Raw genomic sequence first — 14,580 nt, 5'->3', positions numbered from 1 at the left:
AACCTTCTTTTTTATTTTTTAATAGGTAAATATTAGTGGAAAAGGGAAGGTGGGGTTTGAACCACAAACATAGGACATCACAAAAATTGCCTTTACCACTATACTATCACTTGAATTCTCAAAAGTTAATTTAAGTGGCCAAATATAAAGATAATTGCAATAATAATAAGTGCCAACAAAGAATTGATCGACTTCCACAAGTATCTATATATAAAAATATTAATAATATTAATAGCATAATAATGCTTTAGAGTAAACTATACTTTATCTAATTCTCTTTTCGGCCTTTTCCTCAAAGATGATCAACTAATCAAAATAAAAACTTACCAAGAAAATTTAGAGTAGCTAAAAATCCGATGGTAAAGATGTAGATTATTTGTAATAGAATTACCAAAATAACAAACAGAGTTTATAAGATTTCTAAAAGGAATTTTTCCAAACTCATGGGATGCAACAATAACAAAATTGTTACACTAGAAATTTTTTTTTGACTTTTCCAATACTATACAAATATTTTTGAATCCACCATTTTGTTCATATATAAAGGAAATAATAAATTTTCATTATCATCGTGTTTTATATTAATATTAAGAAATTCCACATCATTAATAAAATTGTGTTGCCAATTTTAAGTCAATTAACTATAACAAAAGTCAATACCATCGAAAATTTTGGGAAGGAAAACAACAAAAATACTTTACAGAGACTAAATGCAAGAATACCAACAAAAAAAGAAAAAAATAAAAAGAAAGATAATTTCCGATTGCGAGTTCAATTCACCTGTATGATATTCCTATTGGCAACTTAACTTTGAAAATCTCAAACAAAAACAATCATTTTGTCTCAAAATGATGAAGACTGTCTGATTGAAAAAATGTGGAGAACAATTAGTATTGCATCAATTTTTTGTTGTAGATAATAAGGTGATAATATCTAGAACGTACATTGGTAGATATAACATTGTATAGCTTAAATAAATTGTAAACAAGAGAAAGATAAAGTTGTTAAAAACTAAAAACTTGGAAGAGACCACCGTGCACCTTTGGTGCAGTTGTCACTCCACAAGTATAAATGCTTGTGAAGTGTTGGGGACAAGGATCGGGATTTAAGTTTCCAAAAGAAAGTTTCACATGTAAAAAAAAAAAAAAAAAAAAAAAAAAAAAAAAAAAAAAAACCCCTTGAAAGAGAAAAGAGCTAGAGATTTGGGTGCTATAATTTAGTCTGAATACTTGAAATTTCTATTTTGTCTATTAAAAAGCTAGCGAATTATTCAATTTTAACAATTACATGAAGTTAGAAAAATGAGAAGTTAAAATCAGTTTGCCGGGCTGAATAGTCAAGCGTTGTATAATGAATAGTTATGTTTTGTAATTTGGAACTATAACATTTGCATTTAAGACAAATGAATAGTAACAATTGAATAGTAGTGAAGCACATTCACAGGTTTGTCCATTATCTATATTGATGAGATGGCTCAATAAGAGCGTAACAACATCAAAAACTTCACTTTGATTTTAGATATTAAATATTAATATAGATATTGATTGATTATAAATAATAATATTACAAAATTAACATTCACTCTTTTTCTGTCAAAAATGAAGCCTACCGATAACCCCAACTCTTCTTCCTCCATAATAAGCGTTGGCCGAAGGGTTGAGACTCAGTGCGAAGGCAAAAAATTTCGTAGTGAGTTGTGTATATGAACATTCCCAGTGTATCAGGACCAAAACTCCTTCCTCCATTATTCCCTTTAGACCCTTTACATTATATAGAATCCTCGAGCTCAAAACTGCAATATCGATGCAATAAAATTATTTATAGACCAATGGGCAGGGTCACTTCCAACAGAATGCATTATTTGACTGTTAATTACCTGACTAGATCAGTACCCAGACACTTCCACAGATCCTTCGTGAAACTTGGAGTCATAAGCTGCCATGACCCGGCTACTAAATATATATATGACTGTTACCAGTTAAATCTCACCATCGAAAATTTGAATTTCCATATGTCTTCCAAGTCTCCCGCCAGTATCGTCTGTTGGAATTTCTTTCAAATTGAGAGCTGTAAGCATCTGAAGATCTTCTATAACTGCCGCTTACATGGCATTCTTTTGGGGTTTTTCTCATTTCCTCTTCAAGATCATATTGTGAGCGCTGTTCACAGAATGGTTGATCAATAGGAAGTACTACATTTTTCAACACAAATATAGAAAAGAAGGAATCCATGCAAAAACCAGGGATGGCTATTTTCTGTTGGTAGGCCAGTAAGTATTACAAGCCTTTCCTAATGCAAAAATCATTTTTTCTAATTGAGGTTTAAGCAGTCAGATTAACACCTTTCCTTCACATGGAACATGAATGACAGACATACACCCCCCACATCAAGCAAAACATGAACAAAGGTTGCAATAGCAGAAATAAGTGGTGCAAATATAAGTAATGCTGCAAAAATGGTGCGATCATGCATAAATATTTCTCAAGTTACTCTCATTATGTGGGTGGCAAACCTTAGTGGAATCTGATAGCACTGCATATGCCTCTCCAATCATTTTAAAAAGCCTATCAGCATCCTTGTGAACCTCCTGGGAGATTTCCTTCCAGAGTCGCCCCTCATCTCCACTTTCACTTCTTGCCAAGAACTGACCAGCCTAAAGCCCACCAAAAGAAAAAACAAAACAAAGATTAGAAGAAACCCCCCTACAATGAGTAACAAGTCTGGAATTCACATAATAAATATTCTAAAAAGAAGGGTACGAACTACAAAAAGCTTTAAACCTTGTCTGGATGATGTCTGAGAGCTGCCTTACGGTATGCCTTCTTGATATCAGATGCTGTGTCAGATGGTTTGATTCCCCTGGAATTTGAGATTTAAAGTAGTGAGTATAACATGGAAGTTTCAAATAAGCAGAAACTAGGCAGAAGCCACAGACAAAAAGCTTCAAATAACTTTGAATTCACAATACCCTGTATCCTGTTTATTACATATAGCAATCATTGTGAGCGCTACTTTCACCGTAGAACTTCATAGATAACCCAGAGAAATTTGGGTAAAATGCAACATTCCTGTTGCATGATAATTCAAAATGAACTCATTTGCTCATGTGACCATAACCCCCTACCCCCTTTTTTCTTTTTAAACAGGAAACAACCAGAAAACATGTTTTCCGACACCATCATTTAGAATTCATTTGGACTGAATAATAACTATGGGCTTCAACACAAAATATATAAGGCAGTCTAGCAATACTAGTTTGGAAGGCTGCGATTGAGATTTAATAACTTACAAAATCTTGTAAAAATCCAAAGGAATTCCGTTTTTAGCTTCTTCTTCCATTGAAGGCAGCTGGCGTCGAGCTTGCCTTAACTCTTTCACACTGGATGGTGTGCCAGAATGTTTGACTTTTTCACCAGATTCATTTTCAAGAATGGATACAAGTCTCTGAAGGTCACTAGCAGCCTGTCCATAATCTCTGATCATCTCATGTAGGGTGGCCCTTCTAGAAACAGCCTGTAGAAGGGCAGGATCTCAGTCACTGAAATACTATAAAGGAACTAATTTATGTACAAAACTATTCTGCAATAAAATTGCTGATTAAATTTTAAAATAAACTGAATAATAATGGCGGATTATTATGATTGAGTACGACAGTAGGACTACTTAGAAAAGAATATTATTGACATTCTATACTGGAAAGGTAAAAAAGAATCAGCTAAGTAAAAGAGAAGCATGAATTCTCAAATTAATAAAAAAAAACTCTGGATAAGTCAGGACTGAATACCCACAATCTACTTAATAGGTAAAAATAAAAGCACCAAACATATCATACAAGTTTGAAACAGCATTTTCCTATGTTCTTTTCCTGTTTTCCACTCTCATTACTAACAAGCCTTCATGTTTCATTGCAAAAAAAAAAAATCAGAAGACATCAAGAAAAGTCAAACCTTGTAAAGCATTACACACCAAGTACTATATCGTGTAGAAAATTTAACTAGAAGGCATCAAGTCATAACCATTCTAAACAGGCTGAAACATGAAGATAGGACAGGAGTGTCAGACTTTATATATGAATGTGCCAATCACGGAACGGATCATGGACCATTTTTAAAATCAAATCACACATTGTTGATTAACCTCGATTAAATTACCTTCTGCATATCAATCAGAAGATCATATCTAAGCTAAGACATCAATCTAGTAGCAGATCAAAATTGCAAAACAAACTTCTCTCCTAAAAAAGAGACAAATGACTACGGTGAAATATCATCTAAATTGCTAAAGTTTACAAAGTGCCATCACAATTTAATGGATCAGTACCTACAGCTCATATTACTAACCAGTAATCCGAAGAGAAAAAATATTCAAAATAAACAAAGTGCTTTTAGTCACAATTTAGCGTAATCTTTAATGGCCAACAAAATAAAAAAGATGCATCCATGGATTCCTTTCACATCACTACACAGTATCTTAAACAATAAATAAAAAATGACACTAAGTCCGCACACAAAGGCATACCTTAGCATAATTTCTATCAAGGGCTATGGACAGACTGCAATCTGCAATAGCATCAGCAATTTGGCCCAAAGCTTGGTATGCTGCACCACGATTGCAAAGACAGATTGCTGCAAAAGGACGTGATTCAACATTGCTAGATAAAGCAACAGTATAGTGCTCTATTGCGTCAGTATACTTCCCTGATCGAAATGCTTCATTCCCTGCATTCTGTTGTTTACAAGAATGGTAAAATAAATTAATAAAATCAATAGGAAGAATGCAGATCCTTAAAGAATTTATTAATATGATAGTAAGATTCATGTGCCAACAAAATGGTTGAGCAAGTCAGGAGTTGCATCTTACAAAAAGTAACATACCAATCCATTCACTCCCATACATATTTATAAATTTCTTTCTTTATTTACTTGGATGTGTTATATCCATGACAACCAGTTCCTCAATCAATTTCATCAAAACGTGGTAATTGTGAAAATTCCATCTTTCATAATTGATATAGCAACAATTATGCAACACAAGATACAGATGAAAAAGTATGAAATTCAAATTATAGGAATTCAGATTCCAAGCCAGAAATTGAACTTATAGAGAAAAATGAGATACCTTAAGGCGTAAAAGTTCACGTATAGTGACAGCTAATGAAATTGACAATTCCAAATTCTTGAATCCATACCTACATAGTTGAAATTAGCATCAGAAACCTCCATAAAGCCAGTAAAAGTAAGAAACGTCCTGATTAAAATTGGCATATGGAAAAATAAACTCTGCTTCATAAAGATTGTGTAGTACTTGTCTTTAATAGATCCCACTTTTTCCAGCTTCTGAAGCAAATCAAGAGCTGCCTCAAGCCTTCCCAAATGAAAGTAGCACCTGGATATCAAGCACCACCTCCACAGCCTAACAGATGAGTAACTTTCACATTCAGAACCATCCATATTTGCTCCAGTGCTCAATGATGCAAAGTTCTTTTCAGCAAAATAAAGGCTCTGCTCACACTGTTGAATTGCTTCATCATACCTCCGCAACTGCAAAATGCCACAAAATAGTATATTCAGTTATTCACAGCTGAGACCAATACTTCGGGCTTAAAAAAGACAGACTTACACAGAGCAGTTGTCAACTATCCTACATTGAATGACTGTAACTTAAAAACAATGATAAATGAGTGGACAAGTAAGTTGAGTAATTACAGACCATCAAAAGGGCCTCTGCTTTCATTTCAAGTAATTTTTCTGAGTATGAACTTATTGACAAAGCATTATCAATAATTTCTAGAGCACTAAGAGTGGCATCAGAAGTTCTCTGTTCCATAAGTTTGGCAGAATGATTTGTACTCTCAGCCACTTTCTGCTAGTAACAAAGAAGCACATGGTTAGTATTTTATTGAAACATTAGGCACAGAAACACAGAAACATTCCCATGCAGAAGAAAAACAGACATATCAGTAACACAATATGATTGCCCAAGAGATCAATAAGTTCAAAGAGGAAGCATAACTGCATATTAACATAACCAATTAGGTACCAAGAGCGTAGCTTTAAAATTTACAACTGTATCTTATATAAATCATGAATACTTGAGAAACATATAGGTTTCATACTCGTACAAAAATACTTGAAACAATATACATCATCTATTATGACTCTGGAGAACAGTAGGTCACCGAACATTTTGAAAGGTTATTTTTAATTGCACTTTTCATTTTCCTTTATATATTATATTCAACATTTTGTTTTCATTCATTCTTTCAACTGGTGAACTTAAAAATCCACATGATGCTCTTGGGCATACATCCTACCTTTTCCAGTCAGGCTTGGGGAGAGGTGTGAAGAATAAGTGCAGGATGGCCATTATTATCTTGATCAGGATTCTGTTATTGCTCTTTATTCAAAAAAATTTAAATCATTCTCAATTTCATCTCCTGCCAATGAATTCTAGCTAAAACGCTCAGATGGCACCTATTCCCCTTGTAAGAAGAACATGGAGAATGAGGTTGTGAATTCAAGGCCCACCGGATGCATGTGTAACTTAGCAATCCAAAAAAAGATTATACCTAGAGCACAAAGCTTACAATTTTGCAAGGTTTGGGAGAGGTGATTGGAGATTGTCTTCATCCCCCCCCCCCCCCCCCCCCCAACCCCCTTTTTGCGGAGAGTTGATTCTTGGGCTTGAACCCATGACTTGTCACTTTGGGTGGAAGGCACTTGCCATCGTACTAGGGGGACTTCCGTAACTTACCACTCCCAACCAAAAAGGAAAAGATAATCTCAACTTCATTTCCCTTCTCTCCAATCCTTAAAGCTGTTAAAACTATCGTTCAGCTTTGTGTCTAAGAACAAGCTTGAGGCTCTACATTATGCACTAAAAATTTCCCTTCCTTCTATTATCCATTGCTCAATTCAAAATTGAAGAATGTCCATTGGCAATACATGATAATTGGGGTTATCTGCAACACATATCTGTCTAAAGGTATACTTACATTGTTATTTCTTAAAGTGCTCATTCCAGAGTGACATTTTCTTTTCCTAAAAACTGATCTCAATTTAACATATATCTTCAACATAACCTTAAAATCTGGATCTTGGATCAATTCCATATCATGTAATATGCTGCTAAAAAACTGACAAAAATTGGTAATCAACACATTGGTATGACAAATATTACCGGTGGATCAAAAAAATTTATCTAAAGTAGGTCACAAATAAGTATTTAGTGATTGTTACTTGCCAAAGAATACATATACATGATATACTCTTGCTTAACAAGGCCTTACCTTATCACTTTTAACTCATTGAACAATTCAAGCTCTTACTTAGAAGCTACATAGGTTGAGATATCTGATGTATGTTTCTAGAAAGTCTTGTCTCTACTGCTCCTAGGCATGATAATAAACTACTTAGCCCTTTAGAGTGAATGCCATGGCAGGTGGGGCCAATTGCCCATAGATTATTTACTGGTTATAGGTGCATCCAAAGGGCTCTTCTTTAGAAAGGTTCCCTGAGTTATCCAAGAGAAAAACAATGTCTTGTCTCTAGGCTTTAAAGAAATCATGAAGTTTCTGGATATCCTGCTGCTAATTTGATATAAGACAAATAGCATAAAAAATTTACTTAGAATACCACCCACTTGTGAGCAGTACTTATGATGTAAAAAAAAAATAGTATATAAGGTCAATATTCCAAATCTGAGAATACTGAGACATCATACTAATTCAAGATAATGTTTGTGATATGTACTATGGAAACCATGGAATTTCGTGCTTCTACTCGTACACAAAATCTTCCAGGATTATTGGGAAAAAAGTAAAATACCAGTAATATTATGTTCAAAATATTAACAAAATGAAGTCAACAAGCAAATTAAAACAATGACTAATATTGATCTGCAGAAAATAGTAAAAGAGCAAGGTTGTCCAACATCCACATTCCATTTTCAGCCCAATGACGTAGCATAAACTCTCAATACTAAGTGACACCATCAGATACTTTAATTTTGGGGAAATCTCCAAAATGAAATGATTTAATTATTTTTTTTGTTTGTTAAGTTGCATACACCACAAAAGTGGGAGCTTTGTGCACTTGGTACGACCTTCTTAAGTTGCATGCACACTTAGCAGGTCTTAATCCCATGGCCACACCCTCCACCCCATTCTTAGGGGAGGAGGAACTGCCATTTGAGCTATAGCTTATTAGCAATTCAAATGTAATTATTGATGTACATATTACATAGACCCTTTCTGAATCAACATAATGATAACATGATCACATCGGCACTACCAATATAACAGAAAAGAAATTCAGTACCTGAGCCTTCTGAAGGCCTTCAACAGCCTCTATTATGAGTTTCCGATCCAAGCATATAACACCGCCTGATTCCAGGCACTTATTGAAACACTGAATTGCATCGTCCAGTTCCCCAAGCACAAGGTGACAACTACAGGAGAAAAATATTTATTATATGCAATGTCTTTGTATAAAATGAAGAAAGCATTACAAAATCCAGCACTTATGTATATCCTTCTAAAATTATGTAATTGGCCATATTTACATTATGGTAGTTTCATTAGTGAAGATTATAGACATATAATCTATTTCTAAATGATTCAAATAAGATCCAAATGATGACTAATATCCCAAATTGTAAGAAGCAACCACCTAAATCATTACAAGACTCACATTACCCCACCATCCATTTTGGTATAGCATATCATTTAATTGGAAGAAATTATTTTTCCTATAAATAATATGTGCACTTTTTTGAATAAATCCAGATTCCAGAGCCAGATAAAATCATTTTGTACTCATTATTTGAAATCATACAAATGACAGTCTTACTTTGCAGCTCTCATTTGAGCTTTCAAAAAGTTGGGATCTAGTGCAGTAGCCATCATAGAGTCCCCTAAAGCTTCCCTTATTCTTCCGAGACACCTCCGTGTAGCTGCACGGTTGCTATAGCACAGAAGAAGAGGCTTAAGGCAGCATCCCGATCTTTCACTAGAAGGGACAGAAATTATTCCCTGTGTGTATAAATCCTCAGCTTTAGACAGCTCCCCATTTGCATAAGCTTTGTTTCCCCTGATGTAAATCGAATAATAATACACATGAATAATGAATACATATTCTCACAGATGAAGTGAAATTAATGTAGATCAAAGCAGCATAATAATAATCAAGAAATCTGATCAGAAAAATATTCAAAGACTGTTAGGTCATTATGATGAAAAGACTGGTAAGTTATCATGATGCACATGATGCAATAAGCACCTGAGTCGCAACTTCTCACAGGCTTCTTGAATGGCAGCAGAGTAAGAAATATGCCCTTGCTTGACTTGTTCATGCACTTCAGATTTATGCTCTTTGTCAAAAAGTGAAGATGGGTTGGTACGGGGTGACAATTGGGCAGCAGATGACCGAGTATCAAGCGATGAATCACGACCAACTTTTGCTCTACTTTTCTTTTTATATGAACGTTTCATTGTGGTTGCAGGTAAACTACCTTGTGCAGATGATGACGCAGAAAATGTAAAACATCTCTCCTTTGTATCTTCCAAACTTGAACCAAAATAAAATGGTGTTTTACAATTGTTTTCTTGCCTCTCCGTATTTAAGCTGAAATCAGTTCTAGTATCTGTAGATGCAACACCAGCACTACTGCTGCTGCAGAATTGCTCAGTTTTAGAACTAGAGAAGGTTGTTTCAGCTCCAGAAAAGAATCCTTTTGAAGAGCAATCACTACCAAAACAACTTCCATTGCGACAACAAAAGTTCTCCTCATTCAGCTCTCTACATCTCTGCTCCCTTTTATTAATATCAACCCCTGCAGCATTAGCCAAATTTTCATCTTTAGGGACATTATGAACTTCTGAATGCACGTCTGAGGGTTCAAAATTATTATCTGGATGGGAGAACTCTTGTGAAGTCACAGAAGCTTCTCTTGAACATGGATTAGCTGCTGTGGTCTCCTGATAGGGAGAAAAATCCATGGGTGAGTAACATCCAGGTGTGCCTGGGTTTTCTTGGGAACTGCTTTCCTTTGCTACATTATCTTGTTCTTGCCCCAGCTTTTGCTTACTTAGGGAAGGTGGCTTTGGTTTTCCCCTCTTTTTCTTTGATCTTTTGTCCTTAACAGACCTATTCTTTACCGAGAATTCCGAATTTTTATTTATTTCAGGAAACAAATTCTCTTTAAAGCAAGAAGGATCCCATTCTGGTGTGCTGAAGGCCGTAAATGAAACCCCTGATCCATCTGGATTGCTTGTAGAACAATCTCCATCCTTATTTTCATGTGCACCTGTGAAATGTATTGCAGAAGCACTTATATTTGGTTTTAAGTCAAGACCAATCGATGAGAATGAAGATGGTGGCACAGATGCATTCAGTAGTGTATCATCATTTACTTGACCTTGAGGAAAATGGCCCACATTAAAATCCTTACCGACTTCTGGCGGAGCAGTAAATAGTTCGGAACTAGAAATTCCAATAGAAGCACAAGTTGCCGAACTTTGGTTCAAAGAGTCAGAAGCCTTTTTGCTGCTTCTAAACACAAATGCAGCCCCAGGAATGGCACATGAATTCTTGTCTGCATCTTCAGTCTTGTCAGCACCATCAACATTCTCAGAATCATCAATTTTCATTTTCCTCATTTCATCTGGGAGTTTAAATAAGGGACTCGTGCTAGAAGCTTTTGCTACATTACTACTACTTTCGAATGCAGTTTTTCCCTTACCTTCGACATCAGAACCCAAATCACTGATTTGAGTTGTAGTGCTTCCACAGTTTCCAAAACTTTTACCGCTTAACTTTATCTCACCCGGGGACTTACCTGCCATGCATTCATCAGGGCTGGAATTTTTCTTACCATCACTTCCAAATGCAAAAGCTCCCATATCACAATTGTCATTCAAGCTCCTATTACCATTGATATTGAAGTTAATAGCAGTAGCTTTCACACTAGAAGACTCTGTTCCACTCACCGCTTTCATCATCTCCTCAATATCAGAAACCAAATTCCCAAAATCTTCACTAGATTCTCTCTTTGGCAAGTTCTTTGACACCGAATTAAACCAGCTAGAGTCGAACACAAAATCCTGATCATCATTCTTCCCAAGCTCCACTACATTCCCAGTTTTCAACATGTCATTAATTTCACAATCCAATGTACTCACCTTCTTACCAAATTCTCTTTTTTCTGAGATTGAAGCTGACCCTAAATCGCTCTTATCAGCACATCTCTCTGTCACTAATTTAGCTTCCAAATTCACTTCTGACTTTTCCCTACGCTCACCACACTCTCCCTTCTCTGAATTCAAATCTGACGGACGATCACTTTGACTATCACCAAACACATTATTCACATTACCATGCTTTCCACATTCAGTCTTTGTCATTAACTTCACTCCCCCACTACCCTCAGAGCACAATTTATCTCCACATTCACCATTTTCTCTCTTTTCTTTGTTCAAATTCAAACCCAAATCGCTCCAATCAGCTTGAAACACAAAACCACCATCACTAAGCTTCCCATCCTCCAATCCAGATCTTGCTTCCACCTTCCCAGCATCACCCACATCCGATTTTCCCGCCTTTTCACCATTCACTCTCATTTCCTCACTCGAATTCGATTCAATCCCACTCTGCTTAGCACTAAACACAAAACCCACATTCCCCACACTCTCACCCAAACCCAAATTCGTATCCAAACCACTTAAATTACCATTACCATAACCATCAGCACCAAACACAAAACCCTTACTCTCAAAATTCACACACTTAGCATCACCATTCAATAATCCAAAACCATTACTACTACCACTACTACTTACCGTATTCGACGCGGAATCCGATCGAAACGGGTTAAAACCCGGCCCGGCATCGCTCGCCGCGACCGACTTCGACCTCGGTTGCTGCCTCCTCAGCTTGACCAGCCTCGGCCGAGCCCTAGAGCCCGCCCGGGCGACATTCGAAGAAGCCGCCGCCGCCGCGGCACCTTCGAAGCTGGAAGAGTTGGAGCTGGGAATCCGATTATCCGAGAAATCGGCGGAGGGAATCGCGCCGAAACTGAAAGAAAAATCGGAATTAGGGTTCTGAGACTGCGTGGAGTCCATCGGAGACCGTACGTCCATTGCCGCCGCCGCTGCCGGCGGCATTTCCGTCGGAGATTAGGGTTTAGATTTAAGGTTTTCTTAGTAAATATAGGAGTATATATTTTTGGCTTTGGTTTTGGTTTTGGGTTTTGGAAGTAAATAACAGAAAGAGAGAGAGAGAGAGAGTGTGTGAACGTTGGGAATAGAAGTAGAAAAGAAAAGAAGAGAAGAGAAGAGAAGTGAAGAGATTTGATTTGATTTGATAGCGATTTTATTGTAGTTGTTTGTGGGTTTTTGGTTTGGTTTTGTGACTTTTTGTGTTACCTTTGTTTTTTTTTTTTTTTTTTGTTTGTTTTGGTTCGTTTAAGAGGAGGAGAAGGCAAGGAAACATATGGGGAATATTTGAATTTCGTGACGTGGCGTGTCTTAGGAGTATTTCACGTGCGTTGTGATTGTAACCATTCAACTTACAAGCAACACACACAACGTTACTCCACTGATTCCTATTAAAAATAAAATAAAAACGTTATTTCCTTGAGCTTAGGGAGTGTTTGGTACATGTGTTTAAAAATTTATATTTTATTATTTGAAAATATGTGTGAAAATACATATAGGTAAAAAAGTGTATAGAAATACGTGTAATATTGTTTAAAAACTGAAAAATGTGTGTTTGAATGGATGTACCAAACAGCCCCTTAATTTCTTGGAAAATTGTCTTCAAAAAAAAAAATTTCTTGGAAAATTCTTAGTTTACTTTGTTAAAATTTACTCCTACATAGTAGATTAAAAAATGCGTATAATATATATTTATATATTTATTTTATAATATAAATTTATAATTATCCTTTGTAAAAAAAAAACTTATTATCACCGAATTCTTTTTAGTAATTATTAAAAGATATAATTGTTGATAACTTTTATGTTAAATCTATAACAAAAAGTTAAAAATTAAATTATTTTGTAAAAAAACAGAGACAAAAGGCAAAAAGCAAAGCTTTTTTCAACAATTTCCAAAGACACACTTAGGGTTGTCCAAATCTGGCCGAACTTGATAGAAAAGTTTAACCTACAACCATAAGATTCGAAGACCAACTAATTTAATCACCATGGCAGTTGATGACGGTTCTATGAGATGAAGGTTCAACAAAGTTGATTCAAGTCTTGGTTTCGGCTTCTCTTAACCCATTGGAATCGATAATATGACCAATGCCCCTCTCATCCACCCTTCACCAACAAGTTCGTCATCCATATCTAGCGGAGTTCTCGAGATCTCCAACTAAATCTGGTAAATATCTCGAGTTCTCTGACAAGATCAAGTGAAAATCTCCTCTCCCTATCGTTTTACTGACTTCGATCGACATCCAACCACCTCTCATTAAGATTCAAACCGTCTAAACTGTCGTTCCTTCTAGAGTTCCAAGTCAACAGTGGGTTCCATTCTTCCCTACCCAAAATAATTGGGTCAAGTTCAGGTTTAGCACAAACCTAACCCAAACTGACCTGTGGACATCTTTACGCACACCAAGTAGTAGATATTTTAGTGAAGTAAGTAAATTACTTCAAAATTGGACTAGATTCATTTCCCCTAAAACAAATTTAGTTTATAAATTTGGTTTGTTTAAAACTTTAAATTTTAAAATGCTTTATTATTTAATCCAAAACACTAATTTTAAAAATTTTATTGTGTTTATGCTAATTTTTTTTTACCAAAAATCAGTTTTAAAATTTAGTATTTTCACCTTCAAATTCATACAAATTAAAAAAAGAAAAAAGAAAAGAAGAAGAAGAAGAAGAAGAAGATAAGTTTGATATAAACTAAGATAAATATAATTTCAAAATAATTCTATTTTTCGTTCAACCTATATTAAAAGTGAATCAATTTTATGGTTTGCCTAACGCTTTTTTGGATACCGCATTTGGTAGATGAGTTTTTTTTTTTTGGGATAATTACACATAACCCACCTGTGGTTTGGGCGAAAATCACTTTGCCTACCCGTGGTTTGAAAAGTATCACTTAACCCACCTGTGGTATGTTTCCGTCAATCTCCGTAACCCACCTCAAGCCCAGCCGTTACAAAAACACCTCTTAACCCCAAAACACAACATAACGCGAATCAAAACACCAAAAACTCATAAACTTTTCGAGAGAGAGACCTGTGGTGATATCAACGTGTTCTTCATGGTTTGGAGTGTCTAGAGGGGGAGAAAACATAAGTTTTGCAACATCGAAGCTAGGGAAGGTAGTTTCAGTAAAAAAAATCAAGGTATTTGTGTCTGTTCTCGATTTAGGGTTTCAGATTTTGTTCAAGTGCCAAAACAAAAAATAGCACAAAAATGAAAGAAAAACAAGATCAAAAGGGAGAGTTTTGTGAAAATTAATATTTGAACCCTATATTCAAAACTCCTAATTTCACCTCTCCCTGTAATCAAAACTCGTATATTTGGACCCTATATTCTAAAGACCCCCTTTGTTTTCACCTCTC

General features: G+C 35.6%; 1 protein-coding gene across 1 annotated transcript; it reads right to left on the bottom strand.

The window, feature by feature from the left end:
* Window positions 1-1,486: 1,486 nt before the first annotated feature.
* LOC126693671 (uncharacterized) lies at window positions 1,487-12,439 on the bottom strand. Its single transcript, XM_050389766.1, has 12 exons — window positions 9,279-12,439; window positions 8,850-9,089; window positions 8,319-8,448; window positions 5,710-5,862; window positions 5,305-5,540; window positions 5,119-5,188; window positions 4,519-4,725; window positions 3,290-3,513; window positions 2,781-2,859; window positions 2,513-2,653; window positions 1,877-2,159; window positions 1,487-1,792 (listed from the first exon to the last, which is right to left on the bottom strand). The coding sequence occupies exons 1-11, from the start codon at window positions 12,158-12,160 to the stop codon at window positions 1,986-1,988; spliced, it is 4,536 nt and encodes a 1,511-aa protein (XP_050245723.1). The 5' UTR covers window positions 12,161-12,439; the 3' UTR covers window positions 1,487-1,792; window positions 1,877-1,985.
* Between the last annotated feature and the right edge of the window lie 2,141 nt (window positions 12,440-14,580).

The sequence above is a fragment of the Quercus robur genome, chromosome 7, assembly GCF_932294415.1.
Source record: "Quercus robur chromosome 7, dhQueRobu3.1, whole genome shotgun sequence".
NCBI lineage: Eukaryota > Viridiplantae > Streptophyta > Magnoliopsida > Fagales > Fagaceae > Quercus > Quercus robur.
Note: the sequence above shows the minus strand (reverse complement) of the source record. Positions and strands in the feature narration are given on the sequence as shown.

Excerpts from the sequence above, each read along its gene's own strand:
- LOC126693671 (XM_050389766.1), bottom strand. The coding sequence starts at position 12,160 with ATGCCGCCGGCAGCGGCGGCGGCAATGGACGTACGGTCTCCGATGGAC. Across the intron at positions 8,449-8,849 it reads GCTCAAATGAGAGCTGCAAA|TTGTCACCTTGTGCTTGGGG; the intron begins GTAAGACTGTCA and ends TTTCTCCTGTAG. Across the intron at positions 2,654-2,780 it reads TCAGACATCATCCAGACAAG|GCTGGTCAGTTCTTGGCAAG; the intron begins GTTTAAAGCTTT and ends GGTGGGCTTTAG.